Below are 25258 nucleotides of genomic sequence, written 5' to 3' on the forward strand. Positions count from 1 at the left end.
ATAGACACAAATGCAGTACTTGCGGGCATTTGTAATGATTTTTTCTCTTCTTGAGTTAGACTTTGGCTGCATCAGAACCACTGAATAGTTGTTAGGTTTTTTTTTTCATCCAATCTCAGAAGAAGTGGAGAAAAAGATCATCGGATTGAAGAATCAGATGTTTATTCATAAATTATCTCCCGTTTTTGGTTGGAAAAATTAGGATGGATGGTCCTGGAGTTTATTGTGGCTGACTACATATTTGATTCCTGTGATTAGATGTTCAATTTCAACACATGGAAAGTTGTCTTTTTTTTTAAGAATATCTTTATTTCGGCATTGAAACTCTCTTGTGAAGCATCTTCATTATAATCATCATCATCCTCATTATGAGTAGATATTGTTAGATTGTTACTCACTGATCATACCCTCTCATTGTGCCATGAGGTTTTTTCAAACGGGAAATTGTTGCCCCAGCTCAATAACATTTGGGGTACACTGGTTTATTCTGTACAGACGTGTTGTTGTTTTCTATAGATGCCTCCAAGGTCTTACTTTTAAGGGGAAAAAATACATAAACAAATAAACAATATTATTACGAGGGAAGCACACTATGTCTCTAGTGGAGATTATCTGAGTGGAGTTTCAAGCACAGCTCACTGAGTTATTGAAGCAGCCTCCCTGCCAGAATAGTTTCATTCGGTTCTGCCCTCCCAAAACATCATCATTTCCTTTTGTTAGATTTAGAATAAACACCATTGCACAAGACTGTATTGTAAAAGAACCTAATTCAACAATAAAATAACAAAGGAGAACAGAAATAAATTGTTTTTTATCGTATTTTACTGTACTATCTTGTTGCACTGTATGTCTGTCTTCAAAGTCAGATTGCGGTTTTCGAGCTTTGAGCAAGATTAGAGTGTAGTATCACTTCAATAAATCAATTAAAACATCTGTGACCTTGAACGGACCCTGATATAATAAAAACAACATTAGCTGGATTCCTGTACACTTGTAAACCTTTGGCGCTCAGTGAGATTTAGCCACAAGATGTAGGATTGATGAATACATTTAAATTTATTATGCTACAATATAATGAAAAGACAGGAAGCAGAGCTGGAGGTAGCAGAGCTGAAGATGTTGAGGTTTTCTTTGGGAGTGACCAGGTTGGATAGGATCAGGAATGAGTACATTAGAGGGACAACTCATATCAGAGGCTTTGGAGACAAAGTCAGAGAGGCCAGACTGAGATGGTTTGGACATGTCCAGAGGAGAGAGAGTGACTATATCGGGAGAAGGATGCTGAGCCTTGAACTGCCAGGCAGGAGACCGAGAGTAAGACCAAAGAGGAGGTTTATGGATGTGGTCAAAGAGGACATGAAGGTAGCTGGTGTGAGAGAAGAGGATGCACAAAACCGGGATAGATGGAGGACATTGATTCGCTGTGGCGACCCCTGAGGGGAAAAGCCGAAAGGAAAAGAAGAAGATGCTCATTAGAGCACCCCAACAACCCTAATGTGAACAAGCGATTGCCTGTAGTGGTACAGATGTGTTCACTTAAGGTGCTTTATTGAAGCCTTCTCAATGCATCACCCTAGCCAGACTGATGCCTTATTCACTGTCCTGTCTCCGTTTCTCCACGTTTACCCTCTCAAGTTCCCTGAGGAGTTCTCATTGAATATCATGGGTAGGATTATATTGTAACATGAATACGGGGATTGATGTCCTACTATTATTTCGTGATTTGCCACTGAGTGAGTTCCGGTGCAATAAGATAGGCAGATATGGGAACTTAAAGGTTGGCTGACCAGAATGAGAGCAGTTATACAGTCCATTTCCTCTTGTGCTGATTAGCATGTCAACTGTATAGGCAATGCCAATGAGTCATTTATTTTAAGCGCCAACGAAGCATTTTATAAAAATGACTCACCTGATAGTCACATTTATTTCTAAAACTAATGTATTTGCCGTCATAGTGTCCTTCAGTAGTATGGCATCTAAACCATAGATTAATAAAGACTAAATTAATCAGCGGACGTATCAGATAGGGCGGGCCGGTGGGTGACTGGTTAGCTTGCTGTTGCCTTTGAGCACATTATCTAGGCTCAGAAACTGTTCAAACGTCAAGTTGTACAAAATCTGAGATAGTATCATGGATTTACACAATGACAAAGTTAAAACAAAAAAAACCTTGAAGGTTAAAACTGAATTCTGGCAATCTTCGTTTTTTTGTGTCAAATCTAAATTGCATCAATTCACCCTTTTGCCTGTCGGTCTCCGATACATGAGGAGGTTTCATATTGATGGATGAGTAGGCTTTTTGACTTTAAGTGCTGAAGCTGTCATAACAAAGGTGAAATGGAATCTCTTCAGTCTCTCTCCCCTTTGGATGGGGAGCAGTCACAGACCGAGTGTCATCATCATTCGCACGGCACAGACGCACTTGAACCTCCGTGAATACTGATTGCTGTACCTCTCTCACTTGGTTCCTATTAGGTATTATTTTCCCCTCCCCACTCCGAGTTCATTACTGTATCTCCGGTCAGTTGTGCCACACAGTCGAAAATGAGGTCAGGTTTTCTGTAATTGTGACAGTGAACTTAAACAATGAGAATAAAGGCCAAAGGTTGTTTTCTTCAGTATCCCATTAGTCTCAAGGAGTTGCGATGGATTTTGAATTGTAGAATAGACTGCATAATAAATAGCAAACTCCTCCACTGACCGTGGCGAGAAAGAAGATTCTCTTCACGTGGAAAAAGAACAAACATGCCAATAAAGGCCAGGTGAGGGCACAGCAAATACAGCCACATTTTGAAAGTCGAAATAATACACCATCACTGAATAATAATACACCTGCTTTGTGTAACAAAGAGGGTACAGAAAGTGCTTAAGAATGAATGACTCTCTGTGTCTTTGTGTTGTCATGTTATTTGTTGTTGTTGTTTTTTTGTTTTCTTTTGACTTCAAGACGGCGCCGTGAGAGTGGCTGCCTTTCCAGCAGCTCATGTATTTTCATTCCTTTCATAACTTTGCTGTTGTGAAATTTAAATGTCTCCACTGCGAGACTAATAAAAGCATATCCAATCCAATCAAGTACCTATATCACTTCCAAATAACGTGTGCACTACAATTAACAAACCTACCTCTCTCAATAGTATTCTCTTGTAATTGTCGACTATAAAAGTGTGGTGAATAATTCATAACATGAAGAGAAATGAGTGTGAAGTGAGGGGAATTGGCTACTCTCCCAAGAGCATGCCATACAGTTTGACTATTGATTATATATCTTTCAATCTGACTATCCTCTTTGTGAGATATGTGCTCTGGTTTTCAATTAAGAGGATGTGCATATTTTGTGTCCTTTTCTCCTTCAGTCCTTCCAGGGATGCATAATGTAGCACATTGCATAACAGCACTGTTATCATTCACAGACTCACCGCTGCAAGAATAAACAACTGCTTAGACGTTTACAATTCTTATGTTCTGCATTGAGTTGAAATTAGTTCCACCTCTTTGCAAACCAGATGAAAGTACAAATATGAAACAGACTTGGCCTTCTTTGCACACAATTATGCTCACTGAACCCATGCCCCAATGATATTTTGGGTGCCATTCAAGTATATTTATTAGCAAACAAAAAATATTCCCGTTCATCACGTTGATGGAGGATTTGTCAGCGGGGCAGAGGTTAGGTTTGGCGGGCTGTTCAGTTCACTGAGCATCTCTGCAGTAAAGCCACGCTCCAGGCGGACTCTGCTTTATCCAAGTGAGGGATAAAATCATGCACAACATTACAGTTTGTTTATTTCCTCTGTCTCTCTCATAGCTTAAACAAACTACTGCAGGCTGGCTGTTTGTACAATTAAAAACATTATTATAATTATGTTTGAGAATAAAAACACTTTTCTTCAAATGCATTGCAAACCTCTTGAGAGAAATCCCATGGCAGCTTTGCACCTATTTCTTAGCCCGGACATCTGAAATACATTTGTTTTGTTTTGTTTTGTTTTGTTTTCCCCACACAAATTGTTGGCCAATATCCCTTCAGTTCATTCCAGCAAGTCACTGCACATGTTAGGAATCATAAATTATGAAGGAATTGATGTTGTTTGTTGTTGAAGTGACCATTTCACTTTGTGTTTTTTCTTGGAAATATGGCCATATAATCACACTGAGGTGCAACAAGTGTTACGGGGCCTTCTGGCTTATGTGAGCCACACTCTGAAATCCCACATCAATGTAGAGAACGAACCAAGGAAAGGCGCTAAGACTTTTACTTACCGCCCACAATAGCGTCCATGCAGCCCATCAGGGATTTCCCATTTTCCTGAGCCGACTGCGCCTCAGGTCATGGTACAGTGCAGGGAACACATTGAGTGTCTAACCTGCCCAATACTTGAGTTTCTGGCCTCACTACACATCTGCCGAGCCAGCATGCTCATTAAACCCTTCAACTAGTCAACCTCAATGGGAGACTGTCCAAGCGCCTGCCCGCCTCTGAGGATTTGCAGCTTGACTGCACCGGCAGACAGGGTGAGATTCCAGCCAAATGTCTGTGTGGCTCTACTGAAGAGGGAATTTATATGGAGAGAAAGTGATAAAAAAGCACTGCCTACACATTAATTCTTGTTTCTTTTCTTAACACATGGACTCTTTAGTGCAGGGGTGTCAAATTCATTTTTATCGCGGGCCACATTTTAGTTACCATTTCCCTTGGAGGGTCATTATGACACAAATCCTATGAAGAGGTGAAGGATAACCATTGACTATTCTTTAAAATACCCTCATGGCACCCTTTTAGAAACAAGAAAATGCTTACAATGTTTCTTATTTATGACATGTAAGAATTAGAAATTTTGGTGCGGTTTAGCAAGCATCATGGAAGTTGCCATCTTTGAGTTGCCAGATCTGGCCTCTGTGCCTTGACTTTATTGACACTTGTGCTTTAGTGTGTGCCTCCTGAGCTGTCATTAGTGACTTTACAATGCCAATAGCAAGTGGGTGGGTGGGTGGATGTCTGTCTGTCTGTCTGTCTGTCTGTATGTATGTATGTATGTATGTATGTATGTATGTATGTATGTATGTATGTATGTATGTATGTATGTATGTATGTACGTACGTATACACCTCTTTACACTTTTTTAATGACTAGTCAACCTCAATGGGAGACTGTCCAAGCGCCTGCCCGCCTCTGAGGATTTGCAGCTTGACTGCACCGGCAGACAGGGTGAGATTCCAGCCGAATGTCTGCGTGCCTCTACTGAAGAGGGAATTTATATGGAGAGAAAGTGATAAAAAGGCACTGCCTACACATTGATTCTTGTTTCTTTTCTTAACACATGGACTCTTTAGTGCAGGGGTGTCAAATTCATTTTTATCGCGGGCCACATTTTAGTTACCGTTTCCCTTGGAGGGTCATTATGACACAAATCCTATGAAGAAGTGAAGGAAACAAGAAACAAGAAAATGCTTACAAGCATTCCTTTTCTAAAATTCAACCAATGCAAAATCCTCACGTTGTTCTATACACACGAGAGAAACCACGAAGGCCAGCATGTGCATACATGTATGAAAAACAGTGATTATTGCAAGCGATAAAATATATATCTGAATGCAACACAATTTTAAATACATGTATGGAAAACAAAAACCGCAACATTTACATTACTTACGTTGAAAAAGTATTCTGCGGCACGTCGAACTCTTTCGCAATGGAGGATTTGCTTCTTGTTGGATTCTCCTCCACAGCCACTATTGCCTTGTACTTCATTCCGATATCACAATTCTTACGTTTCCCCATGGTTGAAATTGGTGTTGAACAACTGTATATAAGAAGACTACAGTATGTTTTAGATTATTTTTTTATTGCAGCAGTATTGAAAAATGTGAGCTCTGCTACACTGTTTTTATAGTGCTCGAGGATTACAGTGCAAGACACGAAAGCTGGTCACGTGACCGACAGTGTTACTGTCATGATCTGGTTGGCGACCAACGGGGGCTGCTGTCGGCCCCGCCTACACCTGCACAGGTGCTGGTCGTCCCGATCAGATTGGCGACCAGCGGGTAGCGACCTCAGCCCTGCCTGCAGCCTCGCAGGTGCTGGTCGTTTAATCATTGACACCTAAAAGGACACCCGGCACGACCATCCGGTGTCGGTTCATTGTTTGCTGTTTGTTTGCTGTTTGTTTGCTGCATGTTTGCTGCATGCTTTGTGTATGGGTTTGTTTAACCTTGGCGGACTTTTACTTTTGGTCTTCTTTTGCTACTTTGTATTTTTCCGTTCAGATGATTTTGATGTTTTACATTTTGTTCCTGTTGACCTTTATTTTAATACAATTTGTCAAACAACTTCCTGCTCCCTCCTGCCTGCTTTTTGGGATCCGCACCCGCCATCACCACCATGCAAACCGTGACAGTTACAGATACAGATTTCGTTAATGGTGGTACTGTATTGAAATCCTTAAGCAAATATTGATTCAGCTTGTATCTGCTTTTGTATCGATATAAGCAGACCAAATTGGCTGGCGGGAGATGAAAAAGGCATCGTAGTAACTATCGTAATAACCGTATGGTACTAACCGGAACTAATTATATCATAAAAGACTAGAAATTTGCGTCTGTGGCATCTCGCCAGCAGGGGATCCATCGTGTTCTCGCCGCCGCGATGTCGCCGATGCGATGCCACCGAGACAATTCCACCGACGCGATGCAGCCTGTGCCAGGGACCCTTCCACCCATTCTCCGCACGGCGGTCCCGCACAAGCGCTGACGCCCATCCGCCTAGGCTTTCGCCTTGGCCGGACACCCCACCCTCCGGTGCCATTACACGGTCAATTGCTGAGCGACATATACTGGCTGGCCAAAATTTCGCTGCGAGGACGTTGTTGTGCCTGGCGTAGAATAAAAAAAAGGACCTGGCAGTTGTGGTCGTAAGTACGGGTGGTCGTATGTCGCACCGGTCGTAACTCGGATGTTACCTAGGGGGAACACTGACTGGATAAAATAGAATGTTGGCTGACTTCAATGAATATTTGCTGAGACGTTTTAGCAACTGGAACATTGGTCTTTGGCTGCAAGCTTTGTTTTTATATTCACTAGCCCATTTTTATGCCTCTCTGAGAATCGCCATCCAAGCTCATAGACTAAATTAAATGACGTGGCAAGCACTGTTGCCTCACTTTCTGGTTCATATCATAGAATGACGAGTGCTCTCCCACTTATTCCCTAGGCATAATTCAAGTGTCTCTGGGTTCCCAGCCTGATTGAAGAGTCTTGTTGGGATGCCCAAGATCTAACAGGAGAATTGCTCACCAATATTGCCTCGCATGCCCTCAGCATATGCGATGTTGATACTGCAAGGCATGATGCCCAATTAGGATTCTCATGTTAAATTTGATATATATTTTTTTTATTTTTAACGTACTTTTTCACAATACAAAAACAAATGGAACTTCTGATTTGCATGCAACACATAGAAGGTGTGACGTGCCTCCACACAAAGCACAATGTCAGGTATTGTGCAACAAAAACAAAGATGCAATGCTTACTGAAGAATTTATGGTGCCGTCTTAGAGGCTCATTTAATTATCTCAAACTGCTAAAATCGTTGGTCAAGAGGAGGTTGAAATATTTTTAGAATAGTAGTAAACACTGATCAATCTCCATATTAAATTGATACATCTACTAAAGATGACGTCACATCATTGCCATTTGTAATACATGAACCATTTGCGTATATAAATTATTAGTCCACCACAAATGACCATTTTATGCTTCATTTTTCTAGTGTGATTGAATTAAAGTCAAATGTAAAGTAAATATGATTACTCAAAACTGCCGATTGGCGGACTTTAGCCTCCCTTTAACCTCTTCTTGCCTAGATAAAGCGCATGCAGTATATGGTTCTTGAATACCTGATTCATATGAACATATAAAAGAGGCAAGAGTTGGATTTGAACTCGGATTACACAGCATTAACGAAATCCGATACGTGACGTGTCTGGGCAAAAAAATTGGAAGTGAGATGCAATGTGGATATAGGTTCATAAAATAAAAACAATACATAAAACAATAAAATCATGAATAAAACAATAAATAATAAAACATCAGATTAAACTAGACCATGAAAACAAGTTTAAGCAGGTGGGTTTTGAGGTGAGATTTGAAAGTAGTAAGGGAGTCAATGTTACGGATATTAGGTGGGAGTTCCAGAGTTTGGCAGCGGAGCGGCTGAAAGCTCTGCACCCCATCATGGTGAGATGGGCAGAGGGCACACAGAGGTGGAGGGGGGGAGAGGATCTGAGGGCCCGAGATGGAACTGAGATTTTAAGTAGGTCAGACAGATAGGGGGGGGCCAAGGTTATGGATGCTTTAAATGTAAACAGAAGTATCTTGAAATCAATACAAAGTTTAACAGGGAGCCAGTGGAGCTGCTGGAGGACAGGGTTGATGTGGTGAAAGGAGGGGTTTTTAGTGATGATCCGGGCTGAGGAATTTCGGACCAGTTGGAGTTTATGGAGAAATTTTTGATTGACCCCGAAAAGAAGTGAGTTACAATAATCGATACGGGAGGTGACAAGGCTGTGGATAAGGATAGCAGTGGTGTGAGGGGTGAGAGAGGGACGGAGATGATAGATATTACGCAGGTGGAAATATGCAGACCGAGTTATGTTATTTATATGGGAGTGAAAAGATATTGTGCTATTGAGGATGACACCCAAGCTCTTGACCTGAAGGGTGGGGGACACGGTAGAACTGTCAATGGGGAGAGAGAAACTGTTTGCTTTGTGAAGGGTGGATTTAGTACCTACAAGGAGAAGTTCAGTTTTTTTCGCTGTTTAGTTTGAGATAGTTATGAGAAAACCAGGATTTAATTTCTGAGAGGCAAAGTGTAAGGGATGCAGGTGGAAGAGAGGCGTCGGCTTTACTGGAGAGGTAGAGTTGGGTGTCATCCGCGAAGCAGTGAAAGTGAATGCCAAAATCACGGAAGATATCACCAAGGGGAAGAAGGTATGCAATAAAGAGAAGGAGCCCCAGAACAGACCCTTGGGGCACACCAGAATACACAGGAGAGGACCGTGAAGTGAGTCGGTTGTGCAGGATGGGGTGAGAAATGGTGCCATACGCTGCAGATAGATCAAGAAGGATGAGAATAGAGAGGGAACCGGTATCTGCTGCTATGAGAAGATCATTAGTGATTTTTATGAGGGTTGATTCAATGCTGTGGCGGGGACGGAAACCAGACTGGAATTGTTCGTGGAGGTTATTGTGAGTGAGGTGAGAGTGGAGCTGAGAGGCAACAGTTTTTCCGAGAATTTTAGCAATGAATGGAAGATGACAAATTGGATGTAGGATATTGAAATCGTTTGGATCTGAGCCAGGTTTTTTTTCAGCATTGGAGTAACAGCTGCGGTTTTGAGTGGGATAGGAACAATTCCAGTGGATAATGAGGAGTGAATAATAGCTGAAATAAAAGTGAGGAGAGAGGGTAGACAAGATTTGATGAGGATAGTAGGGAGGGGGTCCAGCTGACAGGTGGAATTCTTGGACTTGGTGATGAAGTCAGAAATTAATGAGGGATGTGGGAGTTCAAAAGAGGATAGCAGTTGATAGGGAGTAGGGATACAGAGTAGCCGAGGTGCTGGTGGATCTTTTCGATCTTTTCATTGAAAAACAGAAGCAGAGCATTATAGGTGTCTGAGAAGTGAAAGTGTGGGGGGGGATATAGGGGGTTGAAGGATTTTGTTGTACAGGGAAAAGAGAGTCACTGCATTTCAAGTGTTCGAGACAATCAGTCCAGAATAGTATTGTGATTTTGCGCGTGTAATAGAGTCCTTGTAATGGGTGAGGTGAGCTTTGTACATGTCCTTGTGAGTAGTGAGGCTGGTTTTCCTGTAGAGTCTTTCCAGTTGCCGAGTTTTCGCCTTGGTGGAGCGGACATGGGCGGTGAACCATGGGGCGGACCGGGTGAATTAGACAGACCGGGACTTTACAGGAGCAAGGGCGTTGAGCATGTTTGTAAGGTCCGTGTTGTACCGGGAAACACGTTTATCAGGGGGGAGTCATAGTCCGGATTCAGGGTGGCAGTCATTGCAGTGAGGGTGACAGTGTCTATGTGTTTGATGTTCCGATAAGTGATGATTCGGGGTGTTTTGGGGAGAGAGAGTGTGATGGGAACGTTAAATGAGATAAGGAAATGGTCCGTTACAGGTAGTTCATTTGCTGTGCAGTTGGCGGGGATAAAACCAGAGCTGCATATCAGGGCCGGAATATGCCCTTTAATATGCGTGGGAAAATCAGAGAATTGATGCAGGCCAAAACCATCGAGTGAGGAATTGAAGTGGGTGAGGTTTGGTGAGTTTGGTGAGGGGATGGAATTGTCAATGTGTATGTTGAAATCCCCCAGAATAATTATATTTGGTGACAGAGCAGAGAGGTGTGTGAGGACAGCGGATAAATCTTTTAAAAAGTCACGATGTGGTTTCGGGGGACGATATACAGTGGCTATGACTTGTGTCTTGTCCCTCTCTGTTGAAAACTGCTTTCAACATTGCTAAAAACAAAATATCATCTTGGGCCAGCAGGACACCAAATGGTCACTAGCTATCACCATCTCTCAGCAGCATAACAACATCGTGTTGGTCTCGCTGGGTAGCTTTGAGTTCGTTTTCCAGGTAACCGAAGGGTGTTTGAATATTGAATGTTTTCTCTGCTTATGCTGTTGCGATTGTGCTTTAGCTAATGACACCAGCAAGAACAGCAATAAACAAACAAACAAACATAAAACCATGGTAGTTCAACGTGATGGATTTTGTATTTTTAGAAAGGAGATGTTGAAGAGTGTGTACATGTTAAGCCAGACATCAGAGATACCTAAGGACAGGCACAAAAAGGCTTGACTGTCTTTTATCCTTCCTGCACGGATTGATTTCTAGTCAGACTGCAGTGGGACGGATTTTCGTCTCTTCTAAGGAGAAAAGAAAGGAGGGCCTGCCCTCTAGCACGGATAGTTCCAACAGCTCAGGCCCTTCAAAAAGAGTCATGTAGGGTGTGACCAGTTAAGGAAATCACCTTCATTAACTATACGTGGGTAAGAATATGTGAGATGCTGGGCACCATTTCACGATGAAAGCATCAGAGTACTGTAGTCCTTGTCCAGAATCCTTGTCTCTGTCGTAACATGTTTGGGAACGTTAGAGATGAGAATAAATGCAGAGATGGAATTCACTTGACCCCATAAAAACGTAATTGTCCACAGATTAAAGTGCACACCTTCATAGAAAGCAGCATGTTTTGTGATTCTGTCAAGACTCCATTGGGTGAATGAAACTTTAAACGGGCTGATCTCGCTTTTTGATCTTACACCCTGCCTCTGTCTCTTTGAATTCATGCAGTGTTTATTCTGAGCCTGAAAGCACTGTTTCCCTAAGCCACCAGTGCAGACCCTGTGAATAATTTACTTGTTATACAATTTACATTGGCTTCACATTATTCACGGAGGAATGACTTGAATGCTACTAGCCAGCCAGGGAAGACTTCTTTTAATCCAAAAATTCATTTATTTTCAACTTGAGGCAGATCAATATTGAAATTTCTGAGATTTCAAAGTCTGAGTTAGTTTTACACTACTTGTATGTAAAGGATGCTTGAATGTGTTTCTGTGAAGCTCTGTGTAAACAAACCTAAAAAGGGTGGGCTGCAACGTCCAACTGGCTTGAACGTCGTAATATGTCGATTTGAGGAAGTATAATATGTGGCGGTGGTATGTGGGTTTATATATGTTCTAATTTAAAATGCTTTATAATCCACAGAAACAACTAATCTTTATGAACATATAATACCTGCCATTTTTTTTCAATCTCAGAATTTTCCATGGTATAGATCTGTTGCGTCACACGAGTGTATGATTTTGAAGTGCGCTTTTCAACACTTTCATGTCTTTCAATTCCTTGATCTCCTTGATGTGCGTATCACCCTGACGCATAGCACACGCTTGCAAATTGTATAAAAGGAGCTGTCGCGGGACAGAGAGATTGGGCGAACCACGGGGCAGAATCAGCTCAGACTCACGCCCGGCTCACGCCGGGCGTCGGACGGACATCACGGCACGACTTGCTCGACTCCACGCCGCGATCAAGCTCTGCGCGTCACCTGCCTGGGAGATCTGACAACGAACCTACTTACAAATAAAGAGAACCATCAAACTCTTTATTGGCGAGCCAGCCAGGAGGATTTTTTCCCTCCTCCTCAGCCCAATCAACTCTCCAAATGGAAAGATCCAGATTTCCCAGCCGCCCGTGAACCCGGCATCTTCACAGCAAGACCCCTCAAGCCGAGCTCCCGATGGGCCGCCACCACCCGTGGGCGCCCTGACCCCACCGTGAAACCTGCCGCACCCTGATGGCCGACATCGTCCAATTCGCCTGGCGACTCTGCAACTAGCTGCATCGTATATGTCCACGATCGCACATCGTCGGACATCGCTTATGTCCACGATCGGACATCATATATGTCCACGATCGGACATCGTCGGGCGTCGGACGGACATCACGGCACGACTTGCTCGACTCCACGCCGCGATCAAGCTCTGCGCGTCACCTGCCTGGGAGATCTGACAACGAACCTACTTACAAATAAAGAGAACCATCAAACTCTTTAGATCTTTGGAATAATTGTGCGTACCATGTAAACAGGCATTTGCATATTTATTATTAAACCTTTATGTAAATGTATTATATTGGTGGTTGCTGGGCTGTGTTTATTGATATTAAACCAGCGATCGTAACCACACATTCAAACTGTACTTAAGCAGTACATGTACTTCAAAAATTCATTCCCAGCAGTGTTCCCCTCTTGTGGCAGCAGTCTCAGAGAACAATAGTAATTTGACAAAAGCTGTCACTCCTTTCCCCACGACATACTCCCTGAGTGACTGTTCTAAATGGGAAAAGGCCTCAAAACGGCCTCAAAGTTGCACATAGACATACAAGTCCAGCAGACCTCATCCCCTGAATGGGTAGATAAAAGTGGGGTCTAGTGTTGGGAGGACTTGTGTCACTGAGCTACTTACTGCAGGGACTTATTATTCTGACTGCTGGACTCTTGGATGTAGAGCAGGCCTCAGTTTTCTTCCTTTTCTCTTTTCCACATTTCACTTGGCTATACAGTTCTTCCTTTCCAACCCTCCGTTGTTTGCCTAAATGTTTACCTAACTGATCCCATCATTCTGTCCAGTGGGCATATGCTAAACAGTTGCCACACACAGTTTATAACAGTCACCTGAAGCTTTGAACAAGACCCTCAAACAGCAGAACCCCATTTATCTGACTGGAAAAAGTCACAAATCATTTCCTCTCATTTCCTCAATTTACTGGATGTTATGCACTCTCTGCCTGGCTCTCTCTCCCACAAAGGGCGTTTAAATATTAGGCTCCACTTGGGCATTCAAAATATTGGCAAACACTTGGAGAAAGGTCACACAACTGAGTCAATGTGAAAATTCTTGATAGAGAAAATATATCGTATGGTGCAAAGCTTGAAGCTCTGCGAAAATGATCAGCTCTCAACTTCATTTCTAGAGATTTTTTTTAATCCAAATGTTGTCCAGACATATCAAAGATACAAATATATATATATATATATATATATATATATATATATATATATATATATATATATATATATATATATATATATATATATATATTTATTACACATACACATGGATCTGCCACATTGAGTGATGTGTCGTTCGTGAATGAGCCTGTTCTCCAAACAAGGAAATGGCAGCGGACTTTTTTTTGTCCTTTATTCCCCGCCCACGGGGGATCGGGTTACAGACAGAGAGAGAGAGAGTGAGGCCGTTCTCCAAAAAACAAAATGGCGTCTTCGGTTAAAGCCTCGTGATTGGTCAAGTACCCAGCAGTGGGGGGAGGGGTTAAACATTAAAGAGACAGGCAGAGAGAGAGAGAGAGAGAGAGAGAGAGAGAGAGAGAGAGAGAGAGAGAGAGAGAGAGAGAGAGAGAGAGAGAGAGAGAGAGAGAGAGAGAGAGAGAGAGAGAGAGAGAGAGAGAGAGAGAGAGAGAGAGAAAACACACACACGAAAGGGAGGGGACAGAGCTTGAAACAAAAAAAATTAAAAGGGGAAAAAAAGTAAAATGGTGAGAAAATGGATAGAAAACATTTCAACTTTGATAGTTCAAAAGCAGAGTGTAGACTGGAAGGTTAAATATCCCATCAATCAGGCGACACAAACAACCCGCACAAGTCATCTGTACACTTGATGCAAAAAGCTATTAACCCAGCTAAACAGACCACAATTGATGAACTAGATACAATTATCACAGAGAAAGCACCTACAAGGGATCATTCCACAAGATGGTGACAGAAGCCTATGTTCCTCATCAAGTGTTTAATGCTGAGGAAACCGGACACTCCATTCCATCAAGCCTTTAACGACCATCACAAAGGTAAATAAAATGACTTTATTGTACAGTACAGTTTATTTATTTAATCATAATACTATAGCACATTTATTATACATAAAATAATGTACATTTTGGGTAGTTTTAAGGCTTAGAAAATTAGAAAGTAGAAAATTATGTTTTATGGGGACCTGGGGAACGGATTATTCTCATTTTAATAGTTTCCCTGTCTGGGAACCAATTAAGTTCATAAGCCAAGGTCCCACTGTATATATATATATATATATATATATATATATATATATATATATATATATATATATATATATATAATGAGACATATTCCACAATTCTAGCAGAAAAAATATCCTGTGACTGTAAAGTGTCCTTGAGAGATTTGAAAGCCGCTCAGAAATTAAATGTATTATTATTATTATTATTATTATTATTATTATTATTATTATTAATTGTGATATCATCATCATCACCACCCTTGACCCTGTTCAAAGGCACAGGTGATCTAGAGCCTTCCTAAATTAATATGGGGCAAAGGCAGGCAACATTCTGGCGACAAGTATGTATTCCCTTGTGCCATGTAACCACATTAACTGGCCAGTTTCTGCCTATCAACCCACATTTCAGTCACAGCCCTCAAGATATGGTTGATGTTACTGGAAAGGAATGGGTCACTGCATGGCTGATTGATGTTTCCTGCAAAGGATGTGGCGGAAATACCAATCTTTTGATGGAAAAGTTTATGAAAAACAACATTGATCATCAACTAAAATATCATAGAACTCAAAACAATGGCTCAAGGTGAATCTTGTCCTGACAGAACAAGGTCAGATCACTTATTTGATTAGAATTTTTACTAATGGTGTTGTCACAGAGTTGACATGGTACTGCAATTAGCAGTCGTAATAAGCATACTACCTTCCCTTCTTTTACTAGTAGTAAAAGAAGGGAAGATTAGGCAGATGGAGTGCGGGCAATCCTGTTTTGCAGTCGCTTAAGAGGGCAACACACTTGGACAGCTCCCTTTGCTGAGTATTAAATACAATTAAGTGAATGGCACCACATCACTTCCCACCTGGACCCTTAAAGCTCCTTGCTCTCCCTTCGGTAGTCTGTAAATTAATTCCATCTCTCTGGCCTTTTTAGAGACCTATTCATCCCTTGCGTACTCAACCCCTCATCATCTATATAATGTGACTTCCTGAGGACGTTCAAATGTAATTGGGTTTATTAGTGGTGCACAAAAGGGATATGACACTTTCGTGGAATTGAAACAGGTTTAGCAGAAAATAGTTGATTTGCTACAATCTAGTTTTATACAAGGTGACAGATCCAGTGAACTTTCATTCTCATTTCATCCAAGAGTCATTCTATTAGCAGTCCTTCAGCATTTATTCTCTAAAGACAGTGTCCTCTGCTTTGTCTGAATATCAGATATAATTACAAAACAACACTATATCCACTGGGCTGGAGCCGAGGCAATATTTTTTGTATTTTTTATAGAAATCTAGAAGCAGTAGTAGGGAGGGTTTAATTTACTTTTCACTTGAGACTTTAGCCCCTGGCAAAATCTCTACCCTGGGGCATCACAGAATATGGAGCAATTAGCCGCCTTAGCCCTTCACACGTGTCTCAGGCAAATGTTCTACAGTTTATATAGTATATAACAGTGATGAGCCATCAGACCCAGCAAGGCTATCCCTGCCTACATTTACAACTTAAATTTTAATATGTCCATCCATACTTCCATCCATCCATCTTCTGCTGCTTATCCATGGTTGGGTCGCGGGGGCAGCAGCTTCAGTAGGGAAGCCCAGACTTCCCTCTCCCTAGCCACTTCTTCGAGCTCATCCTGGTGGATCCCGAGGCGTTCCCAGGCCATCTGGGAGACATAGACTCTCCAGCGTGTTCTAGGTCATCCTTGGGGTCTCCTGCCAGTCGGGCATGCTCGGAACACCTCACCAGGGAGGCGTCCAGGGGGCATCCTAATCAGATGCCCGAGCCACCTCATCTCGCTCCATTCTATGTGGAAGAGAAGCGGCTCGACTCTGAGCCCCTCCAGGATGACCGAGCTTCTCACCTTATCTCTTATGGAGAGCCCGGACACCCTACGGAGAAAGCTCATTTCGGTCGCTTGTATACAGGATCTCGTTCTTTCGGTCACAAACCATAGCTCGTGACCATAGATGACGGTTGAGATGTAGATCGACCGGTAAATTGAGAGCTTCGCTTATTGTCTCAGCTCCTTCTTCACCACGACAGATCGGTACAAAGTCTGCATCACAGCAGACGCCGCACCGATCCGCCTGTCGATCTCTCGCTCCCTCATACCCTCATTCGTGAAGACTCCCAGATACGACCCGGAGAGGGCACTCTACCCTTTTACGACTGAGAATCATTGTCTCACATTTGGAGGTGGTGATTCTCATCCCAACCGCTTCACATTCGGCTGCTAAATGCTCCAGAGTGAGTTGGAAAGCTCCGCTTGAAGGCCCAAACAGTACCACATCATCTGCAAAAATCAGATATACTATACTGAGGCCACCAATACGGAACCCTTCAACACTTCGGGTGCGCCTAGAAATTATGTCCATAAAGGTTATGAACAGAATCGGTGACAAAGGGCAGCATTGGCGGAGCCCAACCCACACTGGAAACAATTCCGATTTACTGCCGGTAATGCAAACCAAACTGACATCGGTCGTATAGGGACCGAATGGCCTGTATCAGACGCTCCTGTACACTATATTCCCGAAGCAACCTCCACAGAACTCCCCGAGGAACACGGTCAAACGCCTTCTCCCGATCTGCCAATCCAGAGTCACTCTCCCCGACGACCACGCGATGTTGCAGAGGCGTGTCAGCCAAGACATTCCCACAATATCCAGAGCTTTTTAACAACTCATATTGGCCGCCTCAGCAAGGGAGATACGGAACATGGTCCATTCGGACTCAATGTTCCCCACCTCCCCCGGGACAAGTGAAAAGTACTGCCAGAGGTGGGAGTTGAAACTCCTTCTGACAGGGGATTCCGCCAGACCTTCCCAACAAACCCCTACAACACATTTGGGTCTGCCAGGTCGGACTATCATCTTCCCCCACCAACGGTGCCTACTCACCTCCAGGTGGTGATCAGTTGACAGCTCCGCCCCTCTCTTCACTCGAGTGTCCAAAACATGCGGCCGCAAGTCCAATGATACAACTACAAAGTCGATCATCGAACTGCGACCAAGGGTTTCCTGGTGTCATGTTTGCACATGACACCAGGACATTTGGACATTTGGACACCCTTATGTTTGAATAAAGTGTTTTTTATATACAATCCGTGTTCAGCACAGAAGTACTGTGTTTGGTACATATGCACAAACAACAGTCAGAACCCATTGCCCCACCCAAAGGCAGAGGGAAACAACCCTTTTGTCTACCGGGGTGAATCCCGACGTACAGGCGGCGAGCCGGGGGGCAATAAGTATGCCGACACCTGCTCTGCGCCTCTCACCCTGGGCAACTCCAGAGTGGAAGTGAGTTCAACCACTCTCGAGAGGGCCGGTACCAAAACCCAGGCTGTGTGTGAAGGCTATATCTAGTCGGAACTTTTCGACCTCGAACACCAGCTCGGGCTCCTTCCCTGCAAGAGAAGTGACGTTCCACGTCCCAAGAGCATGCTTCTGCAGCCGAGGATCGGACCGCCAGGGTCCCTGCCTTTGGCTGCCGCCCAGCTCACAATACACCCGACCTCTCTGGACCCTCCCATGGGTGGTGAGCCCTTGAGAAAGGGGACCTAAGTATCCTCTTCGCGCTGACCCCGACCGGGCCCCATGGGTTTAGGCCCGGCCACCAAGCACTCGCCAACAAACCCCATCCCCAGGCCTCGCTCCAGATAGGGGCCCTGGTGACCCGCGTCCGGGCAAGGGATAACCAGATCATTTATGTTCATTTATATGTCGTACTTTGTCTGGTCCCTCACAAAGGACCTGTTTGCCATGGGCGACCCTTCCAGGGACATAAAGCCCCAGAAAACTTAGCTCCTAGGATCATTGGGACACACAAACCCCTCAAACCACGGTAAGGTGACGACTCACTGAGTGTTTTTTTTTTAATTGTGCGCCATTTTAATATGTGCGCCATTAAATTATATTCATTTATTCCCATCAGGATTGGTTTCCTTCCAGTGTTTCACCTGGGCTGTACAGCTTTCAACATGTGTCTATAATAATAATAATAATAATAATAATAATAATAATAATAATACATTTAATTTCAAGCGCCTTTCAAAACACCCAAGGACACTTCATAATAAAAACAATAAAACGAAGCACATAACAATAAAACCATAAGTAAAATGATAAATAATAAAATAGCAGTTTGAACTAGACATTGAAAGCAATTTTAAAAAGATGGGTTTTGAGGTGGGACTTGAAAATAGGGAGGGAGTCAATATTACGGATTTTGGGTGGAAGTGAATTCCAGTGTTTGGGAGCAGAGCGGTTGAAAGCTCTGCACCCCATCGTGGTGAGACGGGCAGAGGGCACTTAGAGGTGAAGGGAGGATGAGGATTTGAGGGACCGAGAGGGAACGGAGATTTGAAGCAGGTCATAAAGATAGGGAGGGGCAAGGTTATGGACGGCTTTGAATGTAAACAGAAGTATTTTGAATTTGATTTGATGTTTAACAGGAAGCCAGTGGAGCTGCTGGAGGACTGGGGTGATGTGGTGAAAGGAGGGGGTTCTAGTGATGATCCGGGCTGAAGACGTTTGGACGAGTTGGAGTTGATGTAGAAATTTCTGATTGACATAGAAGAGAAGTGAGTTACAATAATCGATGCAGGAGGTGACGAGACTGTGGATAAGGATAGCAGCGGAGTGAGGGGTGAGCGAGGGACGGAGACGGTTAATATTAGGGAGGTGGAAATAAGCAGACCGAGTTATGTTATTTAAATGGGAGTGAAAAGATCGTGAGCTATCGAGGATGACACCCAGGCTTTTCACCTGAAGGTAGGGGGACACGGTTGAACTGTCAATGGTGAGAGAGAAACTGTTAGTTTTGTGTAGGATGGATTTGGTACCGACAAGGAGAAGTTCAGTGTTTTCACCGTTAAGATTGAGAAAGTTATGTGAAAGCCAGGATTTAATTTCGGAGAGGCAAAGTGAGAGGGATGAAGGTAGAAGAAATGCGTCGGTTTTGCTGGAGAGGTAGAGTTGGGTGTCATCCGCGAAGCAGTGAATGCCAAACTTACGGAAAATATTGCCAAGAGGAAGTAGGTAGATAATAAAGAGATGGGGCCCCAGAACATACCCTTGAGGCACACCAGAGGACACAGGAGAGGAACGTGAGGTGAACGAGTTGATTTGCATACATTGTGAGCGATCAGAGAGATAGAAAGTGGGGTGTGCGTGATGCCTAGGGTGGAAAGTCTGTCGAGCAGGATAGGGTGGGAAATGGTGTCAAAAGCTGCGGTCAGGTCGAGAAGGATGAGGATGGAGAGTGAACCGGCATCGGCTGCCATGAAAAGATCATTCGTGATTTTTATGAGAGCTGATTCAGTACTGTGACGGGGGCGGAAACCAGACTGGAATTTTTCGTAAAGGTTATTGTGAGTGAGGTGAGAGTGAAGCTGGGACACAACTGTATTTTCAAGGATTTCGGCGATGAATGGAAGGTGGGAAATTGGACTTAGGTTATTGAAATCGTTTGGATCTGAGCCAGTGTTTCAGGATTGGAGTAACAGCTGCGGTTTTGAGTGGGATAGGAACAATTCCAGATAATGAGGAGTGACTAATGGTTGAAATAAATGGGAGATGAGAGGGTAGGCAGGACTTGATAAAGATAGTAGGGAGGGGGCCGAGTTGACAGGAGGAATTCTTGGATTTGGTGATAATGTCTGAGATTATAAAGGGTTGGGGGAGTTCAAAAGCAGAAAGTAGTTGGGAAGGAGTTGAAAGGCTGGGAGAGGGGGGGAGGACAGAGGACCTGAGGTGCTGATGGATTTTGTTGATCTTCTCGCTAAAAAACATAAACAGAGCGTTGCATGTATCAGAGGAATAAAATTGTGAGGGGAGAGAGGTAGGAGTTTGTATGATTTTATGATAGAGGGAAAAGAGAACCCGTGTGTTTCCAGGATTGGAGTCATTGAGTCCAGAGAAATATTGTGATTTTGTGTGTGTTTTTCACAACCATATCAATATCCTCTTCTGATTCACCACCCTGTGTGCTGTTCGCATTTTCTCGCAGAATCTGCATGTTTTTTTTTTCTTTCCAGATCCTCTGGGTTCCTCCCACATTCCAAAATATATATATATTTTGAAAAAAATATGTTTATATAAAATGAAGCACCATTGTCATGATTTTAAAAATTGTTAAATCATGTCATCATTGGTGGTGTGGGTAAAGCTAATTCCAAATTCACGTTTCTGTTTTTTTCTTATTCATGGCTCACTGTGGTAGACAGATTTAATTGGACATATATATATATATATATATATGTGTGTGTGTGTGTGTGTGTGTGTGTGTGTGTGTGTGTGTGTGTGTGTGTGTGTGTGTGTGTGTGTGTGTGTGTGTGTGTGTGTGTGTGTGTGTATATATATATATATATACACAATTCTTTGACGAGTGATGGAAACATCAGAAAGAAGGAACATGATAAAATCGAGAAATGCCAAGGGCTCAGAGAGGAGATGGAGAGAGCCTGGAAGGTAAAGGTGACAGTCGTGCCTGTGGTGGTCGGTGCACTCGGGGCAGTGACCCCCACCCAAACTCGACGAGTGGTTGCAACAGATCCCGGGAACAACATCGGATATATCGGTCCAGAAAAGCGCAGTGCTGGGAACAGCACGGATACTGCGCAGAACCCTCAAGCTTCCTGGCCTCTGGTAGAGGACCCGAGCTAAACAAATGGAGGACAGACACCACCCATGAGGGTTGAGACGAGGATTTATATATATATATATATATATATATATATATATATATATATATATATATATATATATATAGATATATAGATAGGTAGGTAGGTAGGTAGGTAGGTAGGTAGGTAGGTAGGTAGGTAGGTAGATAGATAGAGAGAATCAGCCCTTCAGACCATGCCTTTAATACTCGCATTTGCATGCTTAAGACGATCCACGCAGAGCTACCTCAGAAAAGTCTGCCCAAAGTGAGGCAAGTGTATGAATGCACAGCAGAATCGTTCCTTTTATATTGCTGACAGGCATTAAAATCTGCTGGAGCTGCGTTGCAACGATGAAAATGGAGGGGAGAGGGGGCATGAAATGAGATGGTAGAAAGGTAGTGACGTGATGATTTACTGTGGCACCTTCTCATATTTCACCTCATTTGAGATTTTTTTATTCATTTTGTGATGGCCTGAGGTATTTCATTCTATTTGGTGAAGACAAAAATATGCCACCACTTTGCTCGGGCACTATATTTCATAGTGCGGTGGGTACGTTTATGCCTACTTTTGTTTGATAGATGAGGCCATTCCATCAGTAGATGGTGGGCGGGACACTCTACTCTATCAATCAAAATCTGTGTCTGAAATATTTTCAACAATAAATACATTACAAGCGCTGTCGGCCCTGCCATATTAATACACTGGGATTAGGGAAGTGCTCCCCCGAAGTGGACTTTTAATCAACTGCATGTGTTGTGGGGATGTTTTAAAACAGCTACAGTATTTGCACAGGGATATGGTACTGTAAGTACATGTTTGTTTATTCTTGGTTTTTATTTTTTTCATGATTTAAAATGATCATGTTTATAGATGGCTGAGACAAATTGAGTCATTGTGCACCGATTTGTCTTCACGGCTGACCATTCTCTGCAAATGAATGTACTGACCCTGTTTGAAAAGAACAAGTCATGGAAGAGCAGGAAAGGACCTTGAAATGATGTTTGTTTTCTCACCTTGTCTACTTTTGTCTTTCAGTTATGTGGCTGTGGGCTGCTGGGTGTGGGCATCTGGCTATCCGTGTCTCAGGGCAGCTTTGCCACCTTCTCACCCTCTTTCCCCTCCTTATCAGCTGCCAACATGGTTATCGCCATCGGCGCTACTGTCATGGTAACAGGCTTTCTTGGTTGCCTGGGTGCCATCAAAGAGAACAAGTGCCTGCTTCTGAGTGTGAGTTTTTTTTTCTTTAATTTACACTACCTTTGTTGATGTGTTGTACTTCGTAGACACATTAAAGGACTTCACCAGTCGTTTATAACATTAATTGAGCTAAGGAGCTTCATTAACATTTTTAAAAAAAGTTCACAGGACATCCCCAACCATAAAATCTCAGCCATAAAAGTCTCAAAAAGTACGAAGTGCTGAAATAATGATGCTGCTGTCGTTCTATTTATCAAAGTCAAAGTCAGCTTTATTGTCAAATATGCTAATATGCATGACATACAGCACAGATGAAATTACTGTCCTCTCGGACCCAGCATGCAAGGCACTTATACAGTAAAGTCTCGTTATATCGATATCGGATATATCGATAGTCCCGGTTATATCGATACTATTTCTATGCACGCACTGAGAAAATTACATGCAAACAGGGTCGGATATATCGATAGTCCCGGTTATATCGATATTTTTTCGGACTCCCTTGAATATCGATATAACGAGACTTTACTGTAATTACTTTAACAAACATAAACATGAAAACGCCAATTTGCCGGGAGAGGGAAGCCGCTGCGTGTTCACACGCCGCCATCTTGGGAAAAAAAATTGAAAAAATAACAAATATGACAACACTAAGACACAGAGTCATTCATTCTTCAAGAATTCTTATTTAATTTACTCACAACTCATTGAAACAATGTGAATTCTGGCTCTGTTTAGTCTGTATGGGAGATACCACACTTTTTGGTTTAAATATGATACCTATAAATTTTCTGACAATTTCATAAATACTCCGGATATTTTAATATTCCAATCCAAGGAGGACAGGGACAAAATCCAAGCAAGCATGGCAAACACATGCAAACTCCACACAGGAAGGCCCACCGAAAAATCACTTTTGTACATTAGGTACTCAAATAATTTTACCTCATTACCAACTGATGACACAGTATCAGGAGTTTTAGTATTTTGCGCAAAGACACTTCGGCATCGTCACAATGGCCAAGGATTGAACCTCCAACCACTGTGTTGGGAGATGGCCAACCTCTCACTGAGCAACAATGCCCCAATCCCCAGACCATCCATCCATCCATTTTCCGTACCGCTTATTCCTCATTCGGGTCGCGGGGAGTGCTGGAGCCTATTTCAGCTGTCTTCAGGCACGAGGCGGGGGACACCCTGAATTGGTTGCCAGCCAATCGCAGGGCACACAAAGACGTACAACAGTCACTCTCACACTCACACCTAGGGACAATTTGGAGTGTTTAATCTGCCTGCCATGCATTTGTTTGGAGTGTGGGAGGAAACCGGAGGACCCGGAGAAAACCCACGCCGGTCCGAGGAGAACATGCAAACTCCACAAATCCCCAGACCATTGCTGTATTTTGTTTTGCAGCAGGTATGATGTCTCCATTGCACCGTGTCAGTGTGATTCCTCCATGGTAGTCACAGCCCACTCAATCAGACTGCCACACTGTCTCCATGGTGTTCGTTTGACTGTACAGTCAGCACACCGAAACCTTCCGACACAATATTGGACATTGATATATTTTTATAACACCTTTTCTGGTGTTATTCAGTTAGAGCAAAGTTCTACAAGGCAGTTGTCATTGACACAAGTTAATTACACAGGTTCAAGCTTTTGAGTGCTTTAAAAAAAGATGAGAACTTGAGTTTGTGCGTATGCTTCAGTCCTTGCATCAGTCAAAAGCTCCACCAAACCCTCCTGTTTGACATGGCTGCCCTTAACTTCCAAGCAAAACGTAGCATGGGTATATATATATTGCATATTTGGCAAACGATCATGCCAGTGGTTGAAGGCAAAGTCAACCCAGAAAGTTCTTGACAACAATATGTTCTTGTGCCTCCCCATATCTAAACACGACAAAAATGGAAGTTCACAGAGCATTGCCTTGACGAACGAGTCATTGTTTGCAAATTGGCTGATTTGCTGAAGCCAAGATTCTGAAAGATTAGCTGGTATCTGATTTTTTTTTTTCAATGTGCATGTGGAGTAGCAAAGTCGAGTCGTCACACGAACTACAGAGATACACAAAATTAATTATCTGTATCTCCACACGGATTTTGTACCTTTTCCTTTTGAGCCATGAAACTAATGATTACACCCACAATTTATTGTATTGTTTTCGTCCAAAATGTTCGTTTGCATGTCCTTTACCATGTTTGGTAAATATTTAGTTTAGGAGAAGACACGTGAGGAGAGAATAGTAGATGAGCTCCAAGGCTATGTTGGAAATTAATCAAAGGAAGTATTAAAACCATTGTATTTTCTCTCATGAACCCTCAAGCACGTGGTTCTTCATGTTATCTCCTCTCTTGCCTTCTTCCCACCTCCTCTTTCATCTCTCAATTTTGGTCTTGAAGCAGTGGTTATAATCTAGTCTAGTAAATATGTTATTTTCCCATATTTTCATTTCATTCACTTCATTTCACTATGTGGCCTTTTGAACTGTTGAAGTCAAGCGGTTCTTGTTTGTTCACGCGTAGCACATACTTTTATAATTGTAATAGAGTTTTTTTATGTCAGCTAAAGTGGTTTCGTAATGTAATCTTTTTTTGTTGGTGTGTAAACAGTTTTTCTTGTATTTTTTTTGACAGTTTTTCATCGTCCTGCTGATAATTCTCTTGACAGAGCTGATTTTACTCATCCTGTTCTTTGTGTACTCAGATAAGGTAGGTTATTTTATTTCTCATAGAATGAAGTTGGTCTCAT

The 25258-nt window shown here is 42.7% G+C and overlaps 1 protein-coding gene across 6 annotated transcripts in view; it reads left to right on the forward strand.

Annotated features, from left to right (window-relative positions):
- The window catches only part of tspan9a (tetraspanin 9a), a 239831-nt gene that overhangs the window by 200422 nt on the left and 14151 nt on the right, over positions 1-25258 (forward strand). For 5 of the 6 annotated variants that reach the window (XM_088997135.1, XM_088997136.1, XM_088997133.1 and 2 more), the window contains 2 exons: positions 22345-22536; positions 25144-25218. In XM_088997135.1, coding sequence (XP_088853261.1) covers positions 22345-22536; positions 25144-25218 — 267 coding nt within the window. The remainder of the gene's footprint in view (positions 1-22344; positions 22537-25143; positions 25219-25258) is intronic. The other variant, XM_088997134.1, reaches the window with a different exon arrangement.

Source organism: Hippocampus bargibanti, linkage group LG05 (genome assembly GCF_051943395.1).
Source record: "Hippocampus bargibanti isolate YZ-2025 linkage group LG05, ASM5194339v1, whole genome shotgun sequence".
In the NCBI taxonomy this organism is placed as follows: Eukaryota; Metazoa; Chordata; class Actinopteri; order Syngnathiformes; family Syngnathidae; genus Hippocampus; species Hippocampus bargibanti.